This window comes from Salvelinus namaycush, chromosome 29 (assembly GCF_016432855.1).
Source record: "Salvelinus namaycush isolate Seneca chromosome 29, SaNama_1.0, whole genome shotgun sequence".
Lineage (NCBI taxonomy): Eukaryota > Metazoa > Chordata > Actinopteri > Salmoniformes > Salmonidae > Salvelinus > Salvelinus namaycush.
In genome coordinates this window covers 6,582,263-6,598,046 of record NC_052335.1, presented here as the reverse complement: position 1 = coordinate 6,598,046, position 15,784 = coordinate 6,582,263, and the positions used below count along the sequence as shown (strand labels likewise).

General features: G+C 43.4%; 1 protein-coding gene across 1 annotated transcript in view; it reads left to right on the top strand.

The window, feature by feature from the left end:
* The window catches only part of LOC120023938 (MAM domain-containing glycosylphosphatidylinositol anchor protein 2-like), a 207,350-nt gene that overhangs the window by 53,279 nt on the left and 138,287 nt on the right, over nt 1-15,784 (top strand). Inside the window, exons 4-6 of the mRNA XM_038968041.1 lie at nt 656-852; nt 11,361-11,499; nt 11,802-12,071. Of these exons, the coding sequence (XP_038823969.1) occupies nt 656-852; nt 11,361-11,499; nt 11,802-12,071 (606 nt within the window). The remainder of the gene's footprint in view (nt 1-655; nt 853-11,360; nt 11,500-11,801; nt 12,072-15,784) is intronic.

The following is a 15,784-nucleotide window of genomic DNA, read 5'->3' as shown; positions in this document are numbered from 1 at the left end:
GCCCTTTCCCATGTCTGTCTCTTACAGGACTTTCACTTTGAAAGTTGTGCGTGCTAGCTCATCGATTAGGAAAGCCAAGGGGATGTATTGATCCTGGAGTTCATGTGGAGGCAGGAGATCTGAGAGTCTGTGTGTGCAGCCTGGGTGCGTGCGTGTGCGTGAGTGTTTGGACCTCTGCTTCACTGTCGAGGTTGTCTCACTCTTTCCCTCACTTTTCACCTCTATTAGGCTGCCTGCAGGTGACCGATATGCAATACTGCAATAATGTGTCTTTCTTGTTTATGGTAATGGAGCCGTTTGATTGATTATTTATTTGATTGATTTCTTGCCTGAGTGACCAATTCATTGATTTTACTCTGCCCTTTTGTCCAGAGTTGGCCTAAAAGAGAAATTGGGGTCATTGAAATACAATAAAGTATGACATCCATGTTAATTATCAATAATACAAATGTCATATTGGTTAGGTAGCCATTCAATTGATTTCTCAATGGATTCATTACTTGCACGATGGATTTTGAGGGAAAGGGGGATACCTAGTCAGTTGTACAACTGAATGCATGATGGATTGATTCATTCATTGATTCATTGATTCATTGATTCATTGATTCATCAATGGATGTACCTCTCCTCTTCCTCTGTTCCTCTCTGTCTCCAGACCTGGATGACCCTTTAGTGACGGTGCACCAGAGTGTAGGAGAGGCTAAAGAACAGTTCTATTACGAGAGGACGGTGTTCCTGCGCTGCGTGGCCAACTCCAACCCCCCAGTCCGCTACAGCTGGCACCGCGGACGAGACGTCCTCTCACAGGGCTCTGACAAGGGAGTGGAGATCTACGAACCATTCTTCACACAGGTAAGGGGGAGGCAATATACTATACAATTACTGTATATCAGGGTGGGGTTAATGTAGAGATCTCAATATACTATAGACTCTGCGTGCGGTGACCCCTGGGTGGGCTGATATATATTTATATAAATAAGTGTGTCCCCAGAGACTGCTATGGGAAAGACAGAGGGAATGAGAATGAAAGAAAGAGAGACAGAAAGAGGTAGGAGAGAGAGCAACAGACAGATTGCACTATCAGAGATGATATAAGCAAGCGAGCCTGAGGTACAGTAGTTGGCTGCCCTTCTGAGTCTCCAGTTCCCTCATTTTCCTCTCCCCTCCTAGTCCACCTCTTCTTTTCTCCCCTTTTCTGTCCTCTTCTCTCCTCTTCCCTTCTCTCTCTTCCCTCCATCCTACTTCCTTCCCTCAGCCCACCAAGCGTTTGTACAGAGCAGAGATAAAACACAGGCATGGCATTTCAAACCCAGCATGGGAATGTGGCCTGGTAATTAGCCAGGAAGTGACACGCTTTCATTGAGGGCTCCCTCCTGCTCTCTCTTCCCTCCTGATCTCCCTTCTCTCCCTACCCCTCTTCCCTGCCTTATTCCCTGTGGCGAGCATTAGAAGAACAGAAAGATCAGGGGACGCGTTTGAAGTCGCAGTGTTTTTTCCCCCATTGCTAAATACCAGCTTACCGTTTCTCTCTGGCGAAGGTTAAGAGAGGAGAGAGGGATGGTGTTATGGGTGGAGAGCAGAGGGGGGTGGTGTTAACTTGTGTTGGGAGGTCATTCTAGAACACTGTGACCAGGTCTTGTTGAGGTCGCTGTTGAAAGCTTTTCTGGCGTGGGTGTGTTGATCACACAGCTGTGTGTCTGTACACCCAGACCTACAATCAAGCAGTTTCTACATCCATTCAATCATCTCTGGGGGAGGCAGCTAGCCTAGCGTTTAAGAGCATTGGGCCAGTAACGGAAAGGTTGCTTGTTTGAAACCCCGAGCCGACTGTTGATGTGCCCTTGAGCAAGGCACTTAACCCTAATTGCTCCTGCAAGTCCCTTTTCTTAATTCCTCCATCCAACCCTCTCTCGTACAGCCCCTCCTCTCTCTATCCTTCATCCATCTTTCCATGGTTCCCTCCAATCTGTTACACTTCTCACACAACCCTTAATCTGTCATCCGTCCTTCCATATGTCTTTTCTCCATCCTTTTCATTAACCTCTTTCATATCCTTGTCCATCCCTCTCACCAATCCCTTACATCTCTCCCACCTACTCCATTCCTTCCTCCAACCCCCTTCATTCCTTTCTCTCTCTCTCTCCCTCCCTCCACCCCCTTGTCTTCCAAATAGATATGTGTTCCTATTTGTTTCCCACTGTGTTAAACTGGCCTCTGAATCATCATCCCCACCAAATACATCTCCCCCATCAGCCAAAGCCAGAGAGGAGGTAATACGACTGCAACCACAGACTGAGTCCATCCCCAATCAAATACAATTAACGTATAAATGTCATGCAATATGATGATGATGATGATCATTGGGGGGAATGAAAGAGATGAGTGATTATGGTTTGTGAGGACTGTGACTGGGATTTCTGTGGACTGTGATTGTGGCTAGTGAGGACTGATGTGCCAGGCTGACTGAAGTCCTAATCTGACCCCTTGGTGGGTAGGAAGGAGATTAAAGACTCTTATCACATCCCATCACAGAGCTTGGTCTTCGTGGAGGGTCGAAGAAACATAATTGAGACACCCACCATCGCAGATTGTTCTGAAATTGTTTCTGTTAGAAACAGATGAATAGCGTGCCTGCAACATTATTTTGTTGAAATATAATTAGATCTCTGAGAAATTAAGCTAATTAATGGCCACTTTAATTTGTAGGATTCATATAATATTAAATAAATGTGGTACCTAACATCCGATTTGGGCCAAACTTTTTTCTAACTATGAGTTAGACATGAGGAATCCAAAGAAATGTTCAAAAGCCACCCTTGGACCCAATCCCACCCCAGCATGTCTATGTCTGACAAGTAGTATGGAGCTGCAGCTTGGAGTTTTGTTTCTTCATTCTATGTAATGTATTCCCAGTTAATTTAGTGATTCCCCCCCCCCCCCCCCCCCCCGCCTGTTTATAGAAATGAGTCATTGAAGTTATGTTTACAGTTGAAGTCGGAAGTTTACACACACTTAGGTTGGAATCATTATTAAAAGTCGTTTTTCAACCACTCCACACATTTCTTGTTAACAAACTATAGTTTTGGCAAGTCAGTTAGGACATCTACTTTGTGCATGACACAAGTAATTTGTCACACATTGGTTTACAGACAGATTATTTCACTTGTAGTTCACTGTATCACAATTCCAGTGGGTCAGAAGTTTACATACACTAAGTTGACTGTGCCTTTAAACAGCTTGGAAAATGTCAATTAGCCTTCTGATAGGCTAATTGACATCATTTGAGTCAAATGGAGGTGTACCTGTGGATGCATTTCAAGGCCTACCTTCAGACTCAGTGCCTCTTTGCTTGAAATCATGTGAAAATCAAAAGAAATCAGCCAAGACCTCAGAAAAGAATTGTAGACCTCCACAAGTCTGGTTCATCCTTGGGAGCAATTTCCAAACGCCTGAAGGTACCACATTCATCTGTACAAACAATAGTACGCAAGTACAAACACCATGGGACCACGCAGCCGTCATACCGCTCAGGAAGGAAACACGTTCTGTCTCCTAGAGATTAATGTATTTTGGTGCAAAAAGTGCAAATCAATCCCAGAACAACAGCAAAGGACCTTGTTAAGATGCTGGAGGAAACAGGTACAAAAGTATCTATATCCACAGTAAAACCAGTCCTATATCGACATAACCTGCAAGGACGCTCAGCAAGGAAGAAGCCACTGCTCCGAAACCGCCATAAAAAAGTCAGACTAAGGTTTGCAACTGCACATGGGGACAAAGGTCATACTTTTTGGAGAAATGTCCTCTGGTCTGATGAAAACAAAAATAGAACTGTTTGGCCATAATGACCATCGTTATGTTTGGAGGAAAAAGGGGGAGGCTTGCAAGCCGAAGAACACCATCCCAACCGTTAAACACGGAGGTGGCAATATCATGTTGTGGGGGTGCTTTGCTGCAGGAGGGACTGGTGCACTTCACAAAATAGATGGCATCATGAGGAAGTAAAATTATGTAGATATATTGAAGCAACATCTCAAGACATCAGTCAGGAAGTTACAGCTTGGTCGCAAATGGGTCATCCAAATGGACAATGACCCCAAGCATACTTCCAAAGTTGTTGCAAAATGGCACAACAAAGTCAAGGTATTGGAGTGGCCATCACAAAGCCCTGACCTCAATCCTATAGACAATTTGTGGGCAGAACTGAAAAAGTGTGTGCGAGCAAGGAGGCCTACAAACCTGACTCAGTTACACCAGCTCTGTCAGGAGGAATGGGCCAAAACTTATTGTGGGAAGCATGTGGAAGGCTAACCAAAATATTTGACCCAAGTTAAACAATTTAAAGGCAATGCTACCAAATACTAATGTAATGCATGTAAACTTCTGACCCACTGGGAATGTGATGAAAGAAATAAAAGCTGAAATAAATCATTCTCTCTACTATTATTCTGACATTCCACATTCTTAAAATAAAGTGGTGATCCTAACTGACCTAAGACAGGGAATTTTTACTTGGATTAAATGTCAGGAATTGTGAAACACTGAGTTTAAATGTATTTGGCTAAGGTGTATGCAAACTTCCGACTTCAACTGTATGTCCGATCCTACATCTTAATGTTACCAGGTTCTGACCATTAGATGGTCCTGTTCCATTTTTCTTATTTTTTAACATTAGAACCGCTGGGCCTTGAGGGATGCCCCTTCAAGCTAATGAGCAGTCATTCTGACTGCAACATTGTAACAGTGTATTTAATACATTTCATATATGCTATCACTAAAATAATAATTTGTTTGTGTTCATGAATGTGTTTTGGAATTTAGGTAACATTAGAATATACAGTACCAGTCAAGAGTTTGGACACACCTACTCATTCAAGGGTTTTTCTTTATTTTTACTATTTTCTACATTGTAGAATAATAGTGAAGACATCAAAACTATGAAATAACACATATGGACTCATGTAGTAATCAAAAAAGTGTTAAACAAATAAAAAAATATGTTATACCCTTTGCCTTGATGACAGCTTTTGATTTGTTTAACACTTTTTGGGTTACTAAATGATTCCTTATGTGTTATTTCATAGTTTTGATATCTTCACTATTATTCTACAATGTAGAAAATAGTACAAAATAAAGAAAAACCCTTGAATAAGTAGGTGTGTCCAAACGTTTGACTGGTACTGTATATTTTTTAAATTTCAAATAACAAAATAAAATGTTCCTTAGTTTAAGTTAGTGAAGGCAATATGTAAAAACAACATTTTAATGATTCGTGGAGTGCCTTCGTTATAACTATGAAACAGAAAGCATATTTGTTGGAACTTGGTAACAGCTTATTTTATTTTTTTTATTTTTTTTTACAAAATACCCGAACGACAATGATGAACGCCAGCAAAACGCGCATCAAATGATGGAAACAGTAGCCTAAACATTATTATAAGCTCCAAGTGTGCTTGATAAATGGTGAAAATCAGCCTAAAAACAATAATGGTATTATAATGAATATAAATCAAATCAAATCAAATGTATTTATATAGCCCTTCGTACATCAGCTGATATCTCAAAGTGCTGTACAGAAACCCAGCCTAAAACCCCAAACAGCAAACAATGTAGGTGTAGTACCACGGTGGCAAGGAAACACTCCCTAGAAAGGCCAAAACCTAGGAAGAAACCTAGAGAGGAACCAGGCTATGAGGGGTGGCCAGTCCTCTTCTGGCTGTGCCGGGTGGAGATTATAACAGAGCATGGCTAAGATGTTCAAATGTTCATAAATGACCAGCAGGTTCAAATAATAATAATCACAGTAGTTATCGAGGGTGCAGCAAGTCAGCACCTCGGGAGTAAATGTCAGTTGGCTATAAGCGTCAATATGAGAGCGGTAAAAAAAAACGTTAATTATTATCAGCTCTTGCTTTCACGCGTTGGTATCAGTTTGATTTCATTCAGCGGTTATCCCTTGTCCTGACAGTCAACACAGATCTTCGACACTCTCACTTGCTTGACACACTCCCCACAAACACGTCTCTTGCAGGTGACACATGTTTCATGGGTTCTGTTCTTTGTGCATCTGGCCACCAGGCACTGTCTCCTCCCCGGGAGCTGTGCGCAACGGCTCACGTGGAATCTTTGCTGCTGCCTTGGCCCTCATACAGTATGTGTCTCACGTAGCCCCGTATACCAGACTCATGATGAAGTCTCTCCTGGGCATGGTGTTGTTCATGCACTGCTTGAACAACAGGTGTGCTTTAATAGCAGCCAAGTCAAGCATGTTATAGAACACAGCAACAGGCCAACGGCGGGCGCATCCTTTCACAGAGTACAGCCGCGCCATCGGATCCAAAATATCCACACCAACATATGAAACAGAAAAGAATAGAAAACATTAGGATCATTTTGCATACGTTTATATGTGGTGGTGCTTATTAAGTAATATTGACATCCCTTTGTTTGGTTGTAGTGCGTAATAGTATAGATTGCAGCTGTCGGATGCATGGTGATCATTGCAGAAACGTTCTTTCTTGCCTTGCATTGGTATAGTGAGAGTTTTGTCTTGTCATTCTTCAGCACCACTGTGGAGCACAATGGCTGTGCAGCTGCCTTATTTTGCGCAGAGGGAGGGAGCTCCCGTCTCGCTTTGTTCATGGTGCCGACTAGGCTTGTTTTATTTGCCAGCAACTTGTTCACCAATGACGGTGAAGAAATTGTCCATGGGGACTTTTCTCCCCTTGCCAACATACGTTTCCACAAGCCTCATCAGCACATTCTCCGACACACCTGCTGCCCAACGTGGATGTTTTCCCAGATATGAAAAGCCATTCAGCATGTACTTGGTGTCGATGTCAGTGGCTAACCAAAACTTAATTCCAAACTTTGTCGGGTTTACTCGCAAAGTATAGCGTAAAGCCACAACGAGCTTTTGTTGAGAACAATTGTTCATCAACAGTGATGTTCTTTCCTGGTTTGTAACATGCAATGCTGTTCTGTACAAACCTCTTCCAACCGTTTCCAGGCGTCGCATTCTCATTTCTTTGTCATCAAAACGGAGGTAACGCATGATCTTTCTCAAGGTATCCTCTGACATGGTTTCTCGAAAGAATGGTATCCTGTACATGTATGACCAGAAGCTCACCATGCTGCATATACATGCTCTTTCCACCGAATGCTCCACAGACATGCATCATTGAAATGAACGCTCCCAGCTCATCAACAGAAACAGATCCCAGGCAGTGTCTCTTTGATCCCTGTGCATCTGTTACAGTACAGTCTCTGATGTATTGTAGCATGTCCACGTAACATAAAAAAACGAAAGCTGGTGAGTGCATTGCTGATGTTGTTTTTTGCTTGATGTGTAGGGCCTGCTCTCTCGGTGATGACATGTTGTGCTGTTGTCATCGGTTTGTTCTATCCAAATGGTGCCATCCCTCCCTCTTTCCTGTCTCACGGTTTCATTTGGTGGTGGAGCAGGCACCTGCTCAGTGCGCACTGTTCTGGCTTTTTTGCGCTTAGGCCTCGGAGGTGTAGGTTATTCAAGTCGAGGCTCAGAATCAGAAAAATAGTCATCAGAGATGTCAGGATTAATTTGTTCCCCACCATCTGAGATATTTTCATTCCGATCTTGTAGCGGTGCTAACGCAGCATATGCATCCATTCGTCTTGGTTATCTTGCCATTCTACATTATGCAGGCTCTCACTGTGTACTCCAAATAGGCCAGAGTAGACTGATAAAATTGCTTGGATTTGGTGGACTGATATAGGGTACACACCATTTTGAGATTATAATTAGAATATACCAATTCAATAGAATGGCCTGCCCTGTTCTTCATTCACAGTTGGTGATTACATAATTATATTTTCACTTCCCCTCACTCATCAACTCACCTTTTCTCCCCCTTTATCACCCATCGCACTTTACTTCATTGTATTTCATCTGTTATGTGTGAAATACATTTTGGTATAGTTTAGGTTCAGTTTCGAGGCAATTATTGGGGTGATTATCAACTGGGCACTGCACTTTCCAATGTCGGGAGAGTGAGTGGAGCAGGCCCTACTGTCGGAAAACCATTCAAATAATGACATGCCCTCCTAAAACTGGTTATAACTCCAGTTCTGTTTGTGATGTTATGATTCTAACAATGGCAGTGTGTTATATAGACTTATTTAGGGAAAGTCAAGGATGGAGGGTGGCATGACTTTAAAAATAAAATTCATTAATGAGCAGTCAAAATGACTGCTTTAGCAGTTCTAGTGTTAAAGAATCCCCCCTCAATGTTAAAGGGATAGTTCACCTAAATTACATATTGGTTTCCTTACCCTATAAGCAGTCTATGGACAAGGTATGACAGCACCATGCAATAGTTTTGTTGTCTGCTGTTTCAAATGCTAATTTTTTTGCATTTGTGGCACAAATTCAAGGCAAGTCAATTGTACCTATATTAGCATACAAGCATGTCCAAATCATCCTGAAGTATCAAAATATTTATTGTGTAACACAATAATGTTCCTTATAGATGATTTGTTTATGAAGCACGGAAATGCTAATATACTGTAGGTACCATTGATTTGCATTGGATTTGTGCCATAAATGCTAGAAAGTTAGCATTTGAAACAGTGTCCAGGTAAACAAAACCAAAGCATGGGTTGCTGTTATTGCTGTTATACCTTGTCCATAAACTGCTTACATGGTAAGGAAACCAATATGTAATTTTGTAATTTGGGTGAACTATCCCTTTAACAATGATTGGGGGGGTTCTTAAAAAAACACCTAAAAGTAGGAACAACACCATTTGGGGTCAGAACCTGGTAATATCAGCATGCAGGATGGGACATAAAACTAACAAATTGAATGACTCATTTCTCTTAATAGGGAAAGAAAGACATCACCAAATGCATTACATAGGATGAAGAAACAATACTCCAGGCCTCAGCTCCATACTACTTGTCAGACATAGAGCACTGATACTGTATACTCATTGTTAGGGTTGGCGTGGGGGTTCTGTGGGTTGACAATTTCTTTGGATTCCTCATGTCTTACTTACTAACTAAGTTTCCATCCACAGTTTCTATGCGATTAAAGTCATACCGTATAAAACAAAACCCAAGACAACTGTAATGAAAACAGGAAGTTTTGGTACCATTTTATAAATGCTGACAGATCATTTGTTCGTTCGACATGCTAGGATCTTTTTGTGTCTGTAAATCAATAATGAACGAAATGGCGGTGGAAACGTGTTTATGAGCAAATATTGATGTAATAACATGATATCGACGTAAACTTGGAGTCACTCGACGATATGGTGTGTGGTCCTCCCAATATGTCTCGGGAAAGCATGCAGTTTATTAGGCTACCGATTAAATAACTTATGATGAACTTCACAGGGAGGTGAAAGTGCACAGTGATCTTGATGCGCCTTTCCGACAAATATTGAGAGTCTGATTCTGGTGAATGGATGATCAATGCTTGACTGCCATATGACAAATACAAATATTCTCACTATTATCTACAATAATCTCATCATGTAGACTAGCCTTTTGTATATACACTGTATATACAAAAGTATGTGGACATCCCTTCAAATTAGTGGATTCGGCTATTTCAGCCACACCCGCTGCTGACAGGAGTATAAAATGGATCACGCAGACATGCAATCTCCATATACAAACATTTGCAGTAGAATGGCCTCAGTGAAGAGCTCAGTGACTTTCAATGTGGCGCAGTCATAGGATGCCACCTTTCCAACAAGTCAGTTCGGCAAATTTCTACACTGCTAGAGCTGCCCCGGAGCAACAACGGCTCAGCCACAAAGTGGTAGGCCACACAAGCTCACAGAACGGGACCACCAAGTGCTGAAGCGCGCAGTGCGTACAAATCATCTGTCCTTGGTTGCAAGACTCACCGAGTTCCAAACTGCCTCTGGAACCAACGTCAGCACAACGCCAAGCGTCGGCTGGAGTGGTGTAAAGCTCGCCGCCATTGGACTCTGGAGCAGTGGAAACGCGTTCTCTGGAGTGGTGAATCGCGCTTCACCATATGGCAGACCAATGTCCAAATCTGGGTTTGGCGGATGCCAGGAGAATGCTACCTGCCCGAATGCATAGTGCCAACTCAGAAGTTTGGTGGAGGAGGAATAATGGTCTGGGGCTGTTTTTCATGGTTCGGGCTATGTCCCTTAGTTCCAGTGAAGGGGAATCTGAATGCTACAGCATACAATGACATTCTAGACGACTCTGTACTTCCAACTTTGTGGCAACAGTTTGGGGAAGGCCCTTTCCTGATTCAGCATGACAATGTCCCAGTGTACAAACTGAGGTCCATACAGAAATGTTTTGTCGAGATCAGTATGGAAGAACTTGACTGGCCTTCACAGAGCCCCCACCTTTACCCCACCTTTGGGATGAATTTGAACGCCGACTGCAAGCACGGCCTAATCGCCCGACATTGGTGACCTCACTAATGCTCTTATGGCTGAATGGAAGCAATGTTCCAACAGCTAGTGGAAAGCCTTCCCAGAAGAGTGGAGGCTGTTATAGCAGCAAAAGGGGGACCAACTCCCTATTAATGGCCATGGTTTTGGAATGAGATGTTCAATGAGCAGGTGTCCACATACTTTTGGTCATGTAGTTTATTTTCTTAATGTGCATTTTAGAATATTCGCATGAACATCTGTCGTCATTTGGGTGAAAACCTAGCTATAGTTAGGAAAAAGTGTTGTCCAAATCGGATGTGAGGTACCATATTTATTGAATATTATATGAATCCTATATATTAAAATGGCCAATTTGGGTGCAATCAATTAGCTTAATTTCTCAGATTTCAAATTACATAAAAAAATTAAATAATGTTTCAGGAATGCTTACCTGTTTCTAACTACATAAATAGTTTCAGAACAATCTGAGATGGTGGGTGCCATGGCTTGCTGAAATGACATGGCACAACCCTGGAGTCACTGTCTCAGTTTGTCAGGCTACTGTGTGGTGGTGGTGGAGTCAACCAAACAGACACACACACAGTGAAACTAAAAGATCCCCGCTGTCCGATGTGGAGTGGTGTAGCATGTGGACCACGTTGTGTGATCCATGGTGTGTTTGGCATCAGATGAAATAAGGAAAAGCTTTGATGTATTATGATGACTTGTTTTACAGTGAACTTCATGCAGATGTCTTCCTTGTTTCGTGATTTACAGTAAATGTGTATGGCATTGAGTTTCAACATTTCCTGAAAACCCCCGTGAACTATGGGAACGTTTCCAGAATTGTGCAAGCCTTGAATGAAGTGGAGATACTTCATGAAGTGTGTTTTATTATTGTGTTAATTCTATTTGCACACATTTGCACACTAGTGTTGTTGTGGTTGTGTATCTGAGCTGCAGGGGGAGACGAAAATCTTGAAGCTGAAGAACCTTCGTCCTCAGGACTACGCCAACTACAGCTGCATCGCTTCTGTTAGGAACGTCTGTGGCATTTCCGACCGAAACATTGTCTTCAAACTCACCAACAAGACAGGTTAGTCTTCAAACTCACCAACAAGACAGGTTGGTAGCATAGCATCGTTTTCAAACGCACCAGCAAGACAGGTTAATCTTCAAACTCGCCAACAAGACATGTTAGTCTTCAAACTCGCCAACAAGACAGGTTAATCTTCAAACACACAAACAAGACAGGTTAGTCTTCAAACTCGCCAACAAGACAGGTTAATCTTCAAACACACAAACAAGACAGGTTAGTCTTCAAACTCACCAACAAGACATGCACCATAAGGTTTATCAGAAAACAGCAAACTTCATCCTCTTCTTCTTCCTCTCCAGCGTCTCCCTCCATTAAGCTACTGGTGGAGGATCCCATCGTGGTGAACCCTGGCCAGACGGTGTCCCTGGTGTGTATCAGTACGGGTGGGGAGCCCAACCCCACGCTGAGCTGGGTCAGCAGCTCTGACAGCCTGCCTGAGAAGAGCGTGGTGAAGGGTGGAACACTCACCCTGCCAGCCATCACTTCAGATGAGGCTGGGGTCTACAGCTGTGTGGCCAGTAACAACGTGGGCAACCCAGCCAAGAAGTCTACCACAATAGTGGTCAGAGGTGAGAGGGGAGCAGGAGTGGGTGTTTGTTGTAGGTGGAGTGTACAATACATATATTGTAGAATCCTTAGAACAGCACTGTCAGCCTTGTCAAGAGGTTCCGACCTCTAGGTATAATGACTTACTGTATGTAATGGACTGACAGAGGCAAGGTCAGAGATATTAGTCCCGCTTAGGCTGCTCATGGGCTATTTCTTTGTGAGCTAATCCGATTTTCAACATTCAAGTGAAAGGAATGGTTATTCATATGGTTACTACTTTCTTTTGCTGCTACGGAGTTAATACAGTATGTGAGCCTTGTTTTACTACAATTGACATATCTCACTTTTGATGTTGCATTAGGAAAGCTGTATTGCCTGTACGATCCTACAACACACGGTGCTGTAGTTGGAGACACATTGAGAGTATGTCAACATATTCCATACAGTGTTACGACTTCTGTGCAATAAACGGTAGGGTGAAGCCAATAGCATGGGGATGCATGTGAAACCACTCATTAAAGATACTTATTAACGGCCAATTAGAGTCATTAAACCATGGCAGTCAAGCTGAAGGCATTACAGGCTGTTTGCCAATCAACTGGGATGAGGACTTAGCGTCCAAGTCTCTTCCCCTCAAGGTAATTGACACACGAAGAAGCTAATAATTGCAGACTTGCCGTTGGGAGCAGCCAATGTGTTAAGGATTTAGTGTCCACGGCTCTTTCCCTCAAGGTAATTCATACATGGAACAGCCAATAATTATAGACTTGCCTTTGGAGGAGCCATTGGTTCTCCGGCCGTATAGTAGGATGAGACATTTAAATGTTTGATTTATATAGTGTGAGTCTTAAGTGTTGTGGTGAGTTGAGTGAAGACTGTGTTGCCGGAGAGACTGGGATGAACTCAGTGAAGTAGGACAAGCACTTAGCACAGTTCATTTGGTCATGCTGAATATGACAGCTGGTTAGGATAGTGGTGGTGGTGTGTGTGTGTGGGCATGTACGTGTGTGTATGAGCATGCATATTTTGTGTCTGTTCATATGTGTATGTGAACAGATTTACACAGTATATGTGTTACTATATGTTTAAAGTATGGATATTTGTGTACACATGTTTGTGTATCTTTTTGTTGATCACACTCTAGTCCTTGAGAAGCCCTCTCGTGCGGGTGTTGCCAAAGGGACTGTCTGTGTTTTCCACAGATCTGTCGTCAGCAGATGGTGGCGTTTCTGACCATGCTGTCCCACCAGCCGTGCTGGCTCGCCATTTGGCTCGCCCCCTCCTACAGTGCTGTGTGTATGTGTGTGTGTGTGTGTGTGTGTGTGTGTGTGTGTGTGTGTGTGTGTGTGTGTGTGTGTGTGTGTGTGTGTGTGTGTGTGTGTGTGTGTGTGTGTGTGTGTGTGTGTGTGTGTGTGTGTGTGTGTGTGTGTGTGTGTGTGTGTGTTTGGCTTGCCCCCTGGTACAGCTCAGCATGCTGTTGGTTCACCGCAGCTCCACTACCATGATCTTTTCATGGATTAAAGGAAGGAGACACGTCTGTAAATGCAGGTCAATGCCCTGTGTTTTTAGTCCAGATCACACAACGTTTGGCAACAAAAGGATACTTTAGTGACACAATGACCTGGACAATGAGATATATTCTCCACCTCTGTCAACACTAAGTTCATTTGTTAGAGAATGTGTTTGCTGTAAGGTTTGTGTGTGTGTGTGTGCACGTGTGTGCGTGCGTGTGTGTGCTTGCTTGTATGTGTGTGTAACTACTGCATGTCTGTGAATTGTTCACTACAATACCTACTGTACCTACGTTTATAGTACTGTACCTATGTTTCGAGTACTGTACCTACTTTTCCAGTACTCTACCTACGTTTCCAGTACTGTACCTACGTTTCTAGTACTGTACCTACGTTTCCTAGTACTGTACCTACGTTTCTAGTACTGTACCTACGTTTCCTAGTAATGTACTTACGTTTCTAGTACTGTACCTACGTTTCTAGTACTGTAGCTACGTTTCTAGTACTGTAGCTACGTTTCCTAGCACTGTACCTACGTTTCCTAGCACTGTAGCTACGTTTCCTAGCACTGTAGCTACGTTTCTACTACTGTAGCTACGTTTCTAGTACTGTACCTACGTTTCCTAGTACTGTACCTACGTTTCTAGTACTGTACCTACGTTTCCTAGTACTGTAGCTACGTTTCCTAGTACTGTACCTACGTTTCTAGTACTGTACCTACGTTTCCTAGTACTGTACCTACGTTTCCTAGTACTGTAGCTACGTTTCCTAGTACTGTAGCTACGTTTCCTAGCACTGTACCTACGTTTCCTCCCTGTGCGTTCTTAAAACAGTGTGATTTGCAGGTGTGTGGTGTGGAGAAATTAGTGGTGCTGGAGGTATCAAACATCCAGAATCAAACAATGTTCTGCTGTTGTCTCGTTGTCTCGCCTGACAATTCCTCCAGGACTTTCTTCCTTCCAAATGACTCCAAATGAGACATCAGCCATTTCAGTCAGCAAACACACACCAACTCACACACACACAGGCAACCCCTCCAGAACACGCACAGGCTCTACACTCTCTGTGAGGGGGTTCTGTGTTATTAATAGCAGAGAAAAACTGCAATGGGTTTCATAGTGAGCCTGCCTGCTGATATTATTTAGGCTGTAGTTGGGAATTGTTAGGGAAAAACAAACCCCTCATGACGTGACTTGTAACAACCTGGATGTCAGCATGTAAATCAACATGTGAATGACTCAAATTTGCTCTGGAATACATTCTGGTCCGGAGCTGCATACATTTCCATTCATAAATGGCAAATGTAATGGTCTGGGTGAATGGGCCTGGCAGACAGACTAGAGAGTTGGGCAGCGGCCGTCAGGACTGGGGTTATTTGTCAGTGTGTGTAAGTGCGGTTGTTTGTGTGTGTGCGCGTCCTGCTGGCCTGTGACTGAACTTGTCAAGTTCATTAGAGGTCAACCAAAAGGTAATATACAGCACAACGGCCTGTCACTCGCCACGTCCAAACATTGGCATGTGTCAGTGTGTGTGTGTGTGTGAGCATTAACGTGTGGAGGCATGGTGCGAATGTGTGATAGTACGATGATAATCAGAGTGGGGTGTGTGTGTGTGTGGTCGGGGTCTGGGGTTGGATGGTGTGTGTGTGTGTCTGGCGGGGGTCTGTATGGCGGGGGTCTGGTGCTAATGTCTCTGTCCCCTGTATGTCTTTACCCTTGACTAATGTCCCCGAGAAGAGGTAGGTAGAGGAGAGAGAGCCATCTGGCCCTGAGAGGACCGCTAAGCTAAACCTGCTGATTACCAGTGGGAGAGATGAATGGACGGATGGAGGCCATTGTGTGGCGCCAAAGGAGAGATGGACTGACAGAGAGGGAGAGAGACTGGGGGCTAGAAAGAGAGAGATAGGTGTCAGTGCCATCTTGTCAGCCAGTCTTAAGAGGAGGGTTCAGGGCTAGTGTGTGTCTGTCTGTCTCTGTGTGTATGTGAATTTTTGTGTGTGTGTGTGTGCACGTGCCTGTAATTGTGTCATTGTACCCACGTCAGGGGCATGTGTCCCCTCATTAGCTAAGCAGCTCCCATGAGGGGGTATTGTAATCAGCCGTGTGACTAGAGTCCTCTATGGACCAAACCCCAAAAGAGACTTCTTTCTTTGTGTCATTATCTACTTATTCATGTTACAGGCCACCCATTATTATTCACCACAGCTACTGTACCACCATGGA